At 38.9% G+C, this 16447-nt stretch overlaps 1 protein-coding gene across 1 annotated transcript; it reads right to left on the bottom strand.

Moving 5' to 3' along the window:
- Positions 1-7073: 7073 nt before the first annotated feature.
- On the bottom strand, positions 7074-11148 carry ARF6 (ADP ribosylation factor 6). The gene is made up of 2 exons (XM_043920219.1): positions 10940-11148; positions 7074-10839 (listed from the first exon to the last, which is right to left on the bottom strand). The coding sequence occupies exon 2, from the start codon at positions 10351-10353 to the stop codon at positions 9826-9828; it is 528 nt and encodes a 175-aa protein (XP_043776154.1). The 5' UTR covers positions 10354-10839; positions 10940-11148; the 3' UTR covers positions 7074-9825.
- Positions 11149-16447: the final 5299 nt, after the last annotated feature.

Below are 16447 nucleotides of genomic sequence, written 5' to 3' on the forward strand. Positions count from 1 at the left end.
TAAGGTGAATGTTTTTCAAACGGTTTCTTTTTTCAATTTTCCCTTCCCTCTAGGAAACAGGTGGTAGGGAGCACACGTTCTTCATTCCCCACTCCACCGTTAATAATCAAGACCTACCTACCTAAATAATGTTTTTAAAATTAAATAACCCTCTTGTATTAAAGTGTTATCATCCCTTCATCTCCAGCTTCTCTATTATCTCCTGTCTTTTTTGTTGCAAAGTAATTTCTGACCACTTCACTCAAATTTATCTAAGGAAGATCTCAATGACTTTCTAATGTCAGTTCTAAAGAAGTCATTTTGAACTTCACCATTCTTGATCTCCCTGTAGGATATGATGTCATTGATATTCTGACCCATGTCTTCCCAGTCTCGTCTGTTAACACCCTCTTCTTCTAACCATCCCTTAAACATTGGTGGTCCCCAGGGAGGTGTTCTATTCTCTGCCCTTTATTCTTCCTACTCCCAGGAAATCTCACTAGCATCTTTGGTTTGAAAAACCACTTACAAGCTAATTCCTAAACGTCTATCTGTAATCTAGATGTCTCCTAACCTAGCTGGATGTAGACTGGACATCTCCATGTAAATGTCCATACCATAGGCACCTAAAACTTGCTGTCAAATCTGGGTATGTCATCTCCTCCCTCCCCTTAAACTGGTTCTTTTCCAGCTGTACTTTTACAAATATAAAACTTTCATTAGTAGTCACGCATGCAAAATTTTTCTCTTCTTCCTCTCATTTGGTTGGCCCAAACTCATTTATTCTGTCTCTAAAATAGGGTTTCCCAAACTACAGTCCTTGGGACCCTTGACTGTTTGTTGTTGTCTTTTTTTAAATATTGGGGTGTGGCATCAAATGAGTTTGGGAAATGCTGGGTTAAGGCAGGACTTCTAAGAATCTTCAATATACTGCTAAAGAGTCTTGTGAATCCCAAATGCAGATACAATCTGAAGCGTTTCCCAAATAACTTGGAAGCCCCTTTTCCCAAGGATTATCTTCTGTGGTCAGGGTGCCAGAGACCATATGTTACAAAATGCCATTCAAGGATTTCTCAAATGGATCCTCTCCTCTCCACCATCACAGCCACTGCTTCAACTAGGAAATTCTATCTCATCTAGTCTATACAGTAGATTTCCAGCCTAGGAGCTTTATTCATCTTTTATACAGTATTTGGTGAGCTCCCTACAGTGTAAATTTTAGGCAGTTTCGTGCTTAAAAATCTCACAGCTTTTTCCTAGTACCCAAATTATAGAATCCAAAGTTCCTCAAAAAACCAAAGGCACTTCATGATCCAGCCCCTCATCATCTTTCCATCTTCATCTCACACCAGTCCACGCTATGCTCCTAGACCTAACAAACCATAAATTCCAGAAGGTGATGGTTAACACTTTTGGGGTTTTGCACATAACTGTTCTGCCTAAAATGTCAACCAGCTTTTGCTTATCTGAGTAACTGCTATTTGTCCTTTAAAACTCACCTCAGAAAAAGAAAAGAAAAAAAAAAAAAACTCACCTCAGACGATCCTCTTCTTCTGAAGCCACCCATTCCCCAGTCAGAGGAAGGTGCTTCCCTGGTGTGCAGTCAATGAGTCATCTACCATAACACATCTTTGTAATTAACTGTGTGTATTTATTTTCAACTGAACTGTGACCTTCTTGAAGATTAAAGACATTTATTTATTCCAGCTACGGAGCCTAGTGCAGTGCCTGGAACCTAGTAGATGAATGCTTGCTTAATAAATGCATTAATATATACATTATCTTTTAGCTCTTTCAATATTCTTTCTTTCTGAAAACTCATTTAAATGTATAAAGTATGGGTTTTATCCTTGGAACTTTAGTCTGGGACCTAGAAAGGTATTTGCCAACTTCTGTTAAGGGCCAGGTAGTAAAGGCCTTGTGCGCCATATGGTCTCTGCCCTAACTACTCAACTCTGCTGTCGCTGTGCAAAAGCAGCCATGGACTGTACACAAATAAATGACCATAATTATGTTCCAAAAAAACTTTATTTACAAAAGCAGGCAGTGGGCCAGATTTGACTTGTGGACATTGGTTGTCAACCCCTGGCTGAGAAAGCTTATCATATCTCAATGACACTTAACTGGTACCCTCTAATGCAGTTACTGAAATTATAAGCATGGTATCAAGAAGAAATAACTGTACTCTAAAAATGAACTGTCCATTACAGTAGCCACTAACCACATGAGGTCACTGAGTACAGGAATGTGGCTAGTCCTAAATGAGATGTGCTTTAAGTATACAGTATTTCATACTCTTGGATTTTGAGGATTTTGTGTGAAACAAAGGTGAAATTATCTTAGTAACAATTATTTTATACTAGTAAAATGTGACAACTAAAATACTTAAAATCATATATGTGGCTAGCAATATATTTATATTGGACAGCACTGCTCTAAGAGAGAATAGTTACAAGAGTACGCCTAACAGATTCAACCTCTTTTCATTCAAATTATAAATGAGACACTTTACCCGATTATCAAACTGTTTCTATTCAAAGCTGCTGTGTATCCTGCTTTCTATCAATGATGCTATCATTATCTTTTAAGATTAAGGATCACAATCTAATTTCTTCTCCCTCCACATTAACATACATGTAAAGTGGCAGATAAATATAGGTCAGCCAGTTAAATTGGAATTTCAGATAAATAACAATTTTTAGTATATGGTTTGGGATTATTTGTACTGAAAATTCTCCCAAATACTATACGTAGATTAGTACCCTTGCTTACCTATTTTAACTGAGATAATCAATTCACTTACAACAGTGCTTAGCACACAATAAGCTTGAAGTAAGTGGTAATATTGTTATTCCTCTGACTTTGTGGGTCCAGTACAAAATATAATCTCTCTCCTAAAATTAGTATTTGATAAAGTATTTCATTACTTACTTTGAACATTTCATATGTGTCTTATCTAGTCTTAAATTTCCACCTCATATAGAAATTACTGAGAAATAAAATAGGATTGTTAAATAAGGCATTTTACAACTTTTTATCAACTTTTACTCTTAAGTTCCAGCTTAAATTCCTAAGTATAGGAATAAAGCACCCTTGATGACCCTGGACTCTAGGCTCTTGCTGTCAGGAGGATACAGTGTTCAATAAACCTCACAATACGTGAGGTTACAAAAAGCAAGAAATTCATGTATTAATACCTGAAATGTCTATAGTTATAAATTTATCAGGTAAAGACAATATAAATTGTACACTCTGGATTTTCTAAAACTTTCTTAAATCAAAAGGAGTCTATATATAAATAATCATACAATAATCAGCTCATTGAAAATGTTTACCTATTTTTCACAATGATCTACAAAATTCACAATTCAGCAAGTATTCACAAGTTATTTTTACAGAAAAAAATTTTTTCTCAGTTGGAGTTTAATACAATACTATGTTTGCCACTATACAGAAGACTCAAATTATATAGGGACTGAAAATCTGTTGATGACCAAATAAAATTATGGGATATTCCTCAGAATAAGCTTTCTGTAAACACACACAAAATTTTAGGTACATTATTAACCAGTGGTTCACCTCAGTTATATTCTCAGGACAGTATAGACTATCTGAGTCCAAAGTCTGTCTCTGCTACTTATTAACATACGCTATCTAGTTGGTGATGGACAGGAAGGCCTGGTGTGGTGCATGGGGTTGCAAAGAGTCAGACACGACTGAGCGACTGAACTGAACTGAACTGATCTAATCCTCAGTTTTCTCAACTATAAAACGGGAGCCCTTTCTGCCAAGGCGTTGTAAGGATTAAGAAGATACGCATGAAATGCTTAGAACAATGCCTGGCACATGGCAAACATTCAAAAAACGCTAACTCTTATTATTCTTAGAATGTTTTCCAATTTGATTTCTTCATGCCCCTCTAGCTCCAATTTAGGACTTGTTCATAAAACTAATTTTTAGAAATAAAAAGATCTGCAGGAGAGAAAACACTTTGCTGTATTAGAACAAACTTGAAAGGTTCTGATCCTTGCTTCTATAACTCCTTTAACAAATTTGGCTTTTGCCCTTACATCCTATGACTTTCTGAGGCCAGTCTATTCAGATGTAATGGGAAACAGCTTTCATGCTTATGACTAGCCAGTTTCACATAGACCCTTCTATGAACAAGAAGTATTTTTATTTTTTAAAGCTCACTTGTAAATATCCTCTGTAAAACTTACTTCCATAACTCCTAAATTGTTTTAGGTTCTCTTTTAAGATAGTTAGGAATTCCCACATTCTACTATGTATATAGTATAGAACAATTTTTCTATGCAAGTAATAATTCACATGTAAATTATTTTTCCTAATTTATATTGATTAGAGGAATAGGGTTGTGGTAGGTGAATAGTACAATAAGAAACCAAATACGTTGCATTATATTATTTGCCAAGTCCAAATAAAACACTTCCTCTTACAAAGTTTCATAATTAAAAATACTGGATTCAGGACTTCAATAATACCAACTGAATAAAAGCCACAGTTCAATGATGTTATCGAACTATTCCAAACTAATCCAGGTTACCTGGAGGAAAGGCACTTCATACGAAAAGCATGCTTAACTGACATCCAAAGACCAGTAAAACTACCATAAAAATAAGAGAAATATTTTTTAATGAAATGATTCATGAAATTTTTAAGAATGTGAAAACTGATACTGAAAAACACTCATCCAGCAAGAAAAAAGCCCAGGTTAGACTATTCAAATACCTCTCAAAGATCACTACATGTTCAAATGTGGTAAATTACATGTGCCGCTGTTTCCTAAAGTTTTGATTAGACTCATTTAACAATGGTCTTTTGAGGGATTTGCTATATATTTTGGTAATGCTTTTAAATTTGGGCTTTAGGGAATTCCTTGGTGGTTAGTGATTAGGACTCCATGTTTTCGCTGCCAAGGGCAAGTGTTCAGTCCCTAGTTTGGGAACCAAGATCCCACTAGCCTCGAAGTGTGGTCAAAAACCATCCCCAAAAACAGGGCTTTAGATCTGGGGTCAACAAACATTCTCAATCAAGGGCCAGATAAGTAAATATTGAAGGCTTTTCAGGATACTGTCTCTGTCACATATTCACATTTGGGTTTTTTTTTTTTCAGTCTTTTAAGATCCTTTAAAACGTAAAAAAAAATTCTTAGCCCTTGACCAGTTTCCCCACCCTTGTTTTACACTATACATATTATCTTTTTGTTACTGTCAATTTCATTAATTTTTCTGCCTTCAAATATTTGTTCAAATGTCACCTTCTCAATGAGTACTTCTCTGGATACATGCCTACTGTCCCCTATGTGTATATATATTTATATATATATAAAACATACTATGTAGTACATAGTATATCACCTAACATTTTTATCAGTCCTACCTCCCAACACCAATATAAATTCCATAAAGGAGATTTTTGTCTACTGATATATATTTTTTTCTTCATTGTACCTAGAACAGTGCCAGGCACATCAGTGGGCTCTCAATAAGTAAACTTACACACTTAGAAAAACCATGGAGGAAATACACAGTTGATCCTAGAACAACTTGGAGGTAAGGAGCGCTGACCATCTGTGCAATGGAAAATCCAAATCTTCGCATAATATTGTAGTCGCACAGTATCTGCTGATTCAACCAACTCCAGATTATGTAATACTGTAGTATTTACTACTGGAAAAAAAATCCATGTATAAGTGGACCCACTCATATCCAAACAGTTCAAACCCATGTTATTCAGGGCCAACTGTATATCCAAATGAAGACAAGAGAAAAGGTATCCAAGACTGACAAATACCTTTTTAAACGTTGTTTCAGGCAGTCATAAAACATTTTAAAATTCAAAGGTATTTTCTTACTGCCAAAGAAAGGTCATTTCTAGACTAATTCCCTGGAAGTTTACCATTACTTTGACTTATTTAACAAATTTCAATTGTTATTCCTAAACCCCTCTATAGGATCTATTCCCCCCTCTATAGGATCTATTCCGCCTCTTTGACCTCACGTCTCTGTATTCCCTGCCCATTCAACTCACTTACCTAGTCTGGCAACTTTCAAGTCTAGCAAAGCAGGGAGAGAAGAGTTACTTTGCCTCTTTTATCACTCCATCTCCCAACATTCCCTTTCTATAAATTTCATAATATTGTAACCCTTCCTACTTTGCCTTTACCATTCAATATAAAAAAAGCAAAAGAAGATTCTAGTGAATATTATATTCCAAATACATTATACTCAGTGATTAGATTTATTATTTCTAATTGCTGAACATGGTTTTACAATTTTTACCTCTAAGGAAAAATCTGCCTTTCCACCACCCATATATATACTTGGCAAGGTAAGGAGGAAATAACTTTGGGAATTCAGTAAACTTCACCACCATTCACATTACAGCTATAATATTTCTAAGCTTATATTAAAACATAAAAACTAAGATATAAAATATCCTCTACCACTATCTCTGATACTTGATAGCCATCAATAATATTAATGTGGGAGTTAAAATTATACTAGAGATCAAAGATATTCTAAACAAACTAATAGTAGAATACTACTATTCCTTGCTAAAAAGGAATGCCCACAAAAAAAGATGTTTTTAAAAAACCCTTTATAGGTTATTCTTCATCTATTTTATTTTCTAAAGGGCTACAATTCTGCCACACTTATAAGACAAGCAGTCTTGGTTTTTAAGACAAACTTTCTAAAATCCAAGTCAATTGTCAAGGATTAAAACTATGCTGTAGGCCAATTCTTTAAGAGACACAATTTGTTCTAAAAAAAAAAAAAAAAAAGCACCATAATAAAAACTGCTATAGAACTTTTACTTTCTAAATTTTTCAACTGTTTCTGTGTCCTAAAAGTTATCATAAATTCAGATTAAATTTGGAGGAACTAAATCAGCACAAAACTTCCTTGATAGCCAGAATCACAAGAACCAAACTGATTCTTTTTCTTCTTACAAAGGCTAGATGACTCCCAAATTAAGTCACGTTAAACCATACATCCCTGGAGAAAAACACGGCCCAACACACCACACATCCCACTTAATCTAGTTCAAACGAGTAACATAACGTGAGAAACTGCACTGTGTAATTCCTTTATTTTCTGCATATTAGTGCTTTACCAACACTACAACCATAAAGAACACAATTCCAAGTACTGTACTTTTTAGTTTGGGGAGATCACAGTCTACAGACTCATTTACTTATATTAGACAAGATTAACCCATTCAACTTACTGCAGTTTTTAAATGCACATAAAATACAGAAATTGATGCAATTAAACAAAATCTTCAGGATCTTATTTCTTAAATTCTTAGATTGTAATTATTTTCTGCAGGCTTAATTACCGGTCCCCATGATCACCAATGGTTATGGCTCAATTTAACTACACCAATTTATCAACCTTTTATATCCTTAAAGATAACGTAAGTGAAAATTACAGTTTCTTATCAAACGGTTTAGGGTTTTCCAAATTTCAAATATTTGCTTCCCCTCCTCCCCCCACCTTAAGACATTTCAAATAAACTAAAAATAACCACATCTCACCTGCAACACTCCTTAGCAATCACTTGATGTATAAAATTTTAACTATGCCCCCAGTTATTTTAAGACACAAAAATGGCTGCCTACCAATCTGTCTTGTCACAAGTTAGAAATACTACATTTAAGAATTAACATGAGGGTTTCAAGTTTCCTCCAGTTTAGGCATTTATACCTTTGTGCTTGTCACTTCAGGATGTTACTGTAACATTGATATTTGTATAACCCATGTTTATGTACCTTATATGTAATCATTTAAAACACTAGTAATTAAATGTATGATGGAGCTTTGGGAATTTTAAAAGCAACTAAAATGTTCTTAGATGTGTGTCAGCTTCATTTCCAGAGATACTTCTACTAAAGTGAAACTGAGAACTTGATACTTTAGTTGCATTTTGAATTCAAAAATCCCTCTGCACCATTAGGAGCCTACAACATAGCACCTTTTCTCATCTGCTTTAAGTAAAACGTTTGTCAAGAGTTTTACTTTGAAGAGTTAATTTTCTATAGCCTTATATTCATACATCTTTGGTAAAAGCTCCATTATACAATATGGCCAAAGCATGAAGGACCAATACTGTCCAATCATATACCATGATATCCCGTTCAATTTTTGTTTTCAGACACCCTCATAAACAAAACCCACTTCACCTTTTCCTGTAAACTGCATTTGCAATCTACATTTCTGAAATTCCCTAAGTTTTAATTCCTCGAGGATCTCTACAATTAATCCTTAAGGCTATATAAGAACCAGATGCTGCTACACTATTCTGTATCAAGCATTAACATTTGGTTCAAAGTATTATCATAGTGGTCTCATTAATCTAGTTACTGGTCCTAACCAGCTAAGCAAGTAATCTTGTTAAGATCTGGGTATCACCAGCAAGCACACTGCTTACAGTTGAAGAAAAATAAGTTTACATTCATTGTCATCTGTAGGTTCTTCTTCTACATCCTACTTGCCCTTTGTCATTCCTCAAGTCTACACATCATTCATTCATCACATTTCCTTCCTTAGAGATAGTGTATAATTGAACCAACAGGATATCTATTTGCATGAGTTAACCCAACAGAATAACTTTTTTTATAAAACATCTTTTCCAGTGTTCTAATTAATGGAGATATGGATCACTCATTTACTAAAAAAAAAAAAAAAAAAAAAAGACATCTTCAGGTTAATCAGTTGCTGTAATGTGGAAACAGATTTTTTTTTTTCCAACTAAGTAAAAGGTGAATATAATTTGAATTGTTAAATGATTTATTAATGAACAAAGTAACCATTCCAGGAACTTAAATCTACTGGTCTTCGATATTTGAAACATGGTAAAAGGATATATTCCAGTTTTGCCCAAAAGTCACTTAAAATATCTACAAATATTTCATCTGTGTATGTTATACACCATTATTGCTCCATTTTCTGGAAGAGTCTGTTTTTAAAGTTAAAAAAGAGGGAAAATAGAGCAAAGTTGCTAACTTTGCAGTGAAAAAAAATCTGTATCCTTGACAGGTTATATTTTCATAGTTTTATGCAGTGTAAGTTAGCTTTGCAATGGGGAACTTGAGTTTTATCCTTACTCATGCATGATGTATGTTTCAGAACTTAATAGCTGAAATTTCAAAGAACTTCTTACATTACCTGTTTAACATACTGATGTGCAACTGGAACATATTACAAGGATATTACTCATCATTTGCCACTGTGGGCTAAGTTTACTATACTGGTCTTAGATATAAAAGGTCACATTTGAATTTACTAAGTTAAAGTCAGAACTCATAAGGGGCGGGGGGGGGCCTTAAATATAAAAGACAAACGGCAGTTTGATTAAGCAATAATTTTCAGTTTACTAGATGAAACAGACTTGCAACATCGTCTGCATGAATGCAAAATAAGCCATCTACAGCAAGTGATAAGGAAACTGGGCAAAAAGGAAAAAAGCATACATTGGAAAAGAAGATTCTCTTGAGATAAAAAAATCAAACCATTATTATAAAGGAATTTACCAAGAACTGCTATATTTCCCCCATCCCATTTGCTGGAAGTCAACAAGAGCATCTAGTACTTTGTGTTCATGTCAAAAAGTCAGATCAGAGCATCCTAACGCAAAGCAAAAAAAAAAAAAAAAAGAAAGAAAGAAAATCCCTAACCCCCTCCCCCAAACCGCAGAACTGTAACTCCAGAGTTCAAATTCAAAAGAAGAGAAAGTGGCAATTGAAAGAGGTGATGGTGGCGATAATCCTATGAATGGGTTTTTGATTTCTCTCCTTTCCGGGGGATGGGTGGAGAATGCACATTAGGATTTGTAGTTAGAGGTTAACCATGTGAGCCCCTCATAGAGTCCGTCCCCCGAGGTGGCACAGGAGGGCTGCACATACCAGTTCCTGTCCCGAATCCGGGTCAGGCCCAGTTTCTCCTGGATCTCGTGGGGTTTCATGGCATCGGGGAGGTCCTGCTTGTTGGCGAAGATGAGGATTATGGCGTCCCTCATCTCCCGGTCATTGATAATGCGGTGCAGCTCCTGGCGGGCCTCGTCGATGCGGTCGCGGTCGGCGCAGTCCACTACGAAGATGAGACCCTGGGTCCCGGTGTAGTAATGCCGCCAGAGCGGCCGGATCTTGTCCTGGCCGCCCACATCCCATACGTTGAACTTGACGTTTTTGTAAGTCACCGTCTCCACGTTGAAACCCACAGTGGGGATGGTGGTCACCGACTGGCCCAGCTTCAACTTGTACAGGATGGTTGTCTTGCCGGCTGCGTCCAGGCCCAACATGAGGATCCGCATTTCCTTGTTCCCGAAGATCTTAGATAGCACCTTCCCCATCGCGTCGGAAGAGCCGGGGCCGGGGGCATTCAGGTGTCCCGGGTCCCCTCCGCCAACAACGCCGCCGCCGCCGCGAAACAGAAACGGAGCCTCCCAGTCGCGAGGGCGCCCGTGCGGCCTGCGTGGGAGTCGCCTCCTCTGGGCAGAGGCCCGGGGCCGCCGCTCACTCGGGCATCACCCACCACACAACTTGATTCCTCCAGGCGCCGCGGCCGCCGGGGCGCTGAGTCTGCGCCGGGAGAGCCGCCGCCCTGCTGAGGCGCGGCCCGGCCCGGAACTGCCCTTCCCCCCGCAGGCGCCGCGCGAGCGCCGCCGCGGTTCCCGCTCCTCCGCCTTCTCCTGGCTCCGCCGCGGGAGACTGCGGCCCTTCGGCCCGGTCCCCGGTCCGCGACCACCGCGCTCACCACCGACCCAGGCCAGCCGAGAAGCAGCGCGGCTCCGGCGCCCGGTCAGGTCATGGATCCTCGCGGGAACTCGGTGCGCTGCCTGCAGAGACACAGAGAGGGAAAAAGGAGTTACTGCTGGAGCCCCAGAGGAGAGTGGAGGCCGAGGGGGCCCGCCTCGCCAGCTCAGCCCAGGAGGTTACCTCCAGCCGCCGCCCCGCGCGCGGGCTCCCTCCGGCCTCCACAGCCTCCTCCCAGTTCTGCCGCTGCCGCCGCCGGAAAAGGCGCCGAGGAAACCGCCTCACTTCCCCTCCCGACTACGCAGGCGCAACAGAGGGAAGCCGACCGTTCGGGCAAGAGCGACCTCTGTAAGGAGAGCGGCCCGCGCGCCAAGCGTCGGGGCGCCACGCGCGAGGGGCGGGGCTACGGCGGCCGGGAGGTCTCACAGGTGCGGCCAACCCCCACCCCCGCAAACCTCGGACTCTGACTAGCTCCCACCTGTCGCTCCTCTAGCGACTCCTTCCTCTATGCATTCCTTCTTCTGCGCTCTCACTTCCTCCACCCCCCTACTCGATCCAGGGGAGCCGATCCTCTGCGGAGCTCCAGGGGGTGGGGCCCACGAACTGCCCGCTCCCCCAACGAACGCCTTCCCCGAGCTCCTTCCAGGCCTGTTCGCTGACTCCGGTGCCCGCCTGATGCTCCGGGAGGTCCCTCCAGCCTGCCCCAGCCTTCGGGAGCCCTCAATCTCCCCGGGAAGCCCTAGCCACGGTTTTTACCTTTCCCCTGGCCCTCTTTGGCTTCCTTTTATCCCTCGTGTTCTGTGCGTTTCCTGAAAGACACGTGGGAGGCAAGTGGTTCGCGTGGAATCTGCCAGTCAGTGCGGCGCTTTTACTGGGCTTGGGTTTGTTCTGAAGCCCGACTTTGGGGCATTTGAGCCCAATCTTAACACATCTCGGCAGGACCAGTCCACGTTTTTGTTTTGTGTTTTTAAAATTACAGTATTATCAACAGTTTCCATGCTTTTTCAACGTTTTAGAAGGTGATAATTTTTCATGTGTAAATATTATCATCTTTTAGTGTGATTAGTAGTAACTTCTCACCCAGCCACTCATTCTCAACTTTAAGAATTAGAAAGACTACTTCTGTTGCCTCGATTTGAACATTTAACCTTACTGAGTTATCTCATGTTTAAACCGAGTGCACTACTGACTTTGCTGTCCGCAAACCCTATTTGAGGGTTAAGTAATAAGTATAATGTTTGTATAAAACTTCAGGAAACCTTTTTGTGTCACATGTTTATTGGTAATGTGTTTAAGTGAAAGCTGGAAATAAACCAAAGGAAGGAATAACAGGAAAATAGTGTTTCGTTTTTTTTAAGAAAATGCTGTAATAACATAAGGTAACATACTTCTTATTTCACAATTTAAGAAAATGTGATAATGGTAGATGGGTTAAATGATAAGCTCATAAACGTCAGCCTGAAGTAAATTTACTTACCAAAGTTATTAATATTCTAGCAGTGATTTACTTATCATCAGCCTGAATATGCCATGCACTGTCTTAAAACTGAAAGAAGGATTTACAGTCAGAAGATTGGGGTTCAGAGTGTCACCCCTCCGTTTCACACCTGTGAATCCTTTCCTCTAAACCTTTGTAAATTCCGTCTTCTTTAAGCTGTTGAAACAGATGAAGAATGATATCATCTAGAATGAAAATAGCCACTATTTATTGATTGTCATGATGAACACTGTACTACATACTTTAAATATTTTCCTTCAACCTGCACAGCAACCATGTGAGGTAACTTTGAGTGTTAGTGGAAACTGAGGGTCAGAGAGGTTAAGTAAGTTTTTGAAGGTTCCAGAGTTGAGATCAAATGGTGAATCTATGGCTCATCCTCTTAACCCAAAATTATGCTATCTCCCTGAGTACTTCACACGGTTGTTTGGAAGCTCGATTATATTACAGTTGACTCTTGAACACCATGGGTTTGAACGGCACAGATCCACTTGTATCAGTACTTGGCTTTTTTTGTTTTCCCAATAGCTTTGTAGTATGTTACTACACAATCCGGGTTGGTTGAATCCACAGATGTGAATCCTGGGATATGGGAGGGCTGACCTAGAAGTTATCCTCAGAATTTGGACTGTGTTGAGGTGAGACCTCTAATGTCCCTATTGTTCAAGGGTCAACTGTATTTCTTAAAATGCTTTATAACTATTGGGTTGGCCAAAAAATTTATTCAGGTCTTTCTGTAAGATGATATGGGAAAAACCCAAACAAATTTTTTGGCCAAGCCAATATAAATAAGGTGCCATCAGTTCAGTTCAGTCGCTCAGTTGTGTCTGATTCTCTGATCCCATGGCGTGGAGCTTCCCTGTCCATCACCAACTCCCAGAGTTTGCTCAAACTCATGTCCAGTGAGTCGGTGATGCCATCCAACCATCTCATCCTCTGTCGTCCCCTTCTCCTCTTGCCTTCCATCTTTCCCAGCATCAAGGTCTTTTCCAAAGAGTCAGTTCTTCGCATCAGGTGGCCAAAGTATTGGAACTTCAGCTTCAGCATCAGTCCTTCTGATGCCATAGTAATTATTGTTTGAGGAAGGAATTTTTTTATATGAGGCAGTGACCACTGTATCTTGCTTCATTCCAACATAATAGTTTTCTCAGAGCAGATTCCAGTTTTCCCAACTAGATGGAAGATTGATTTTCCAGGCTTTTACTTATTTTTCAGTGAAAGGTGTGATACAATTAAAAATTGAAGCAACTCGAAGCACTGGCATCTACCTGGCACTGGCACTGTGCTAGGGCTAAAACAGTTTATGTTTGAAAGCCAACTTCCATTTATCTTCTAACAGAGTAAGTGAAGGCAGAGACTTTGCATTCTCCACATTATGTCCCCAGTGACAGCATGTAGGTATCAGGAGTTCAGTCATTATTTACTGAATGAATATCTTTTATACCACAGAGGAGGTAAAACAAAAAAGGAAGCACACATACAATTTTTATCTGTGGTTTGAAATAATAGGTTAGTCAAGATTTTCATACAGTGGCATATCTTACAGTGGCTCTTCATGCAAAAAATTATACAATAGATTATTTTAAGTAATGATCATAAAAAACAAATTATAACCAGAATATAAATACAGTGAAAAATCTTAACTTTATATATGCACACTTTTTTAAAAAAAGTGAATTTCACTAAAACCAAATTTCTGCAAAAAGTCACAATTTAGAGAACTACTAAATCATCATATCACTGATGAAATTTTATGTTCTTGACACTTTCTTGAAACAATTCAAAAAGTAAATTTCAATTTAAAAAATACTACTGTCATTCAGTGAAATATTTTGTAAATAAAAATACATTTATAAAATAAAATATTGGATTTCTCAGTTTGCATTCTATTTCACTGTTTTAAGTTACAGACACTAATGTAAGCTCTAAAGACTAATTCCTATAGAAAAATGGATCTCTGCTTTTAACTCAGCTTGCAAATGAGATTTCTCCAGCTTGCTTTCAAACCAGACTTCACTTTTAAATGCCATTTTATAATGTCTAATCTGTTCAATATCACATATGTTTATTGTATCCCTGACTAAGGCATCATCTTTTAATAAAAATATTTACTTTCATAAAATGACTTAGCTTTCCACTTTAAAATGAAATAAATGTCTTCTTTAACAATAGCACCTCATGCTACTTACCCTTATTTGTGAACTCCTATAACTTTGAAAAATCACTCACTTTGTATGACTCTGTTGTATCTTTCTTTCTATCCTATGCAGGGTCAGGGAAATTCTGGCCACACACTGAGGGTGGAAACCAAAATGATAGTTCACTCCCTCTTCCCATGTCAGCTGAAGAACTACTTTCTAGTTCTTCCTCTTTAACCATTAAAAAAAAAGTATATCCCAATCAAAACCTTGATAATTACTTTAGTTATGCCTGAGTATGAAGACTTTCATCTCATTTTCAGCAGTATTAAGAGTGGAAAAGATATAACTAAAAACAAAAGTTTGAACTACAGTTGATATTTTAGCAAAGTAGTTTAATAGTTCTGTCTTCAGACCATAAAAATAAACACTGGGGCAATGAAGTCTAGTGGCACAAGTGAATACAAAAAGCTAAATTACATCCTTAACTTACTCCTAATACTTCTTGATTTAGGTGTAACTTGGGCAATTTGTTCATCCTCATTAATCATAAATTTATCTGTTCCTGCATTAGAGAAATCTCTCTTAATTGATTAGGGCAGTTTATGTTATTACCCTTTTCAGTTGAAGGAGCTGAGGCAGTGAGAGGGTAACCAACTCCTTAAGATCAATAAATGGTTTAGAGGAGATTTAACATTTTTTTGACCCAAGTCTGGTGTTCTTTTCTCTCTTGTGTGAACCCTGGAAGCTGGACTAGATCAATGGTTTTCAGCTCCAACTGCACTTGACAATCAGCTGGGGCATTTTTAAGCTATAAATGCTTGAGCCTCACCCCGGGTCAATTAAGTCACAATATCTATGATAGAAGTTCTGCCCACCAGTATTTTTAAAAGCTTCCTGAATGATTCTAATGTGTAACTAAGATTGAGAACCACTGAATTAATTACTAACTTCCCATCACATCAAAAATTCTATGAATTCTGAATGCTATTTATTTTCTTCAAAATTCAAAGCTTGGACTAGGACGTCGATCAGTAAATTAATTGAGCCCAGTTCACCTCCCCAAACCCCAGCTACCAGGTAAATAGGACAAGGAATATCCATTTTCCCCCTTTCATCCTATCTTCTACCTAAATTATGATTAAGTCAAACAGGAGAAGTGTCTGTATACTGGGCAGACAAATGGAAAGTATCCACAGACAAGTTTTAGTCTAGAGCTTATGACTTTGATCATCCTATGGTTGCCAAGAATTCTGTCTTACTTTCTGTTCATTTAACGGTGTTAACTAGCTGATGAAAATGTGAAAAGTGAAACTGTTAATTGCTCAGTCCTGTCCAACTCTTTGCAAACCGATGGACTCTAGCCCACCAGGCTCCTCTGTCCATGGAATTCTCCAGGCAAGAATACTGGAGTGGGTAGTCATTCCCTTCTCCAGGGAATCTTCCCAACCCAGGGATCGAACTCATGTCTCCTGCATTGCAGGCAGATTCTTTACCATTGGAGCCACTGCTACTGCTAAGTCACTTCAGTCGTGTCCGACTCTGTGCTTCCCCATAGACAGCAGCCCACCAGGTTCCCCCGTCCCTGGGATTCTCCAGGCAAGAACACTGGAGTGGGTTGCCATCTCCTTCTCCAATGCGTGAAAGTGAAAGTGAAGTTGCTCAGTCCTGTCTGACTCTTAGCGACCCCATGGACCGCAGCCTACCAGGCTCCTCCGTCTGTGGAATTTTCCAGGCAAGAGTACCGGAGTGGGGTGCCATTGCCTAGATTAGAAACCAAATAATTAAATGGTTTTAAATGCTACACATTGCTCTTTCAAAGAGAAAATAAATGAATGAAAAAGTAAGTAGGAAAGAAGAAGCAAGAAAGGAAGGAATATAGAAGGGGAAAAGGAAGGGACGTAGGGAGGAGGGAAGGGAAAAAAAGGATTGTATTGAAAAGCAGAGCTTGGCAATGTTTTAAACTGATAGCCTAATCTAATCAAAACCCCAGTTTGGGGTTGAAAGGAAAAATTCCTTAGAAAAGCATAACCAGGTCCTCTTCCATAACCTCTT

Source organism: Cervus elaphus, chromosome 12 (assembly GCF_910594005.1).
Source record: "Cervus elaphus chromosome 12, mCerEla1.1, whole genome shotgun sequence".
Classification (NCBI taxonomy): Eukaryota; Metazoa; Chordata; class Mammalia; order Artiodactyla; family Cervidae; genus Cervus; species Cervus elaphus.

Bases quoted from the DNA above. Each gene is read 5' to 3' on its own strand.
- ARF6 (XM_043920219.1), bottom strand. From the start codon at position 10,353: ATGGGGAAGGTGCTATCTAAGATCTTCGGGAACAAGGAAATGCGGATC.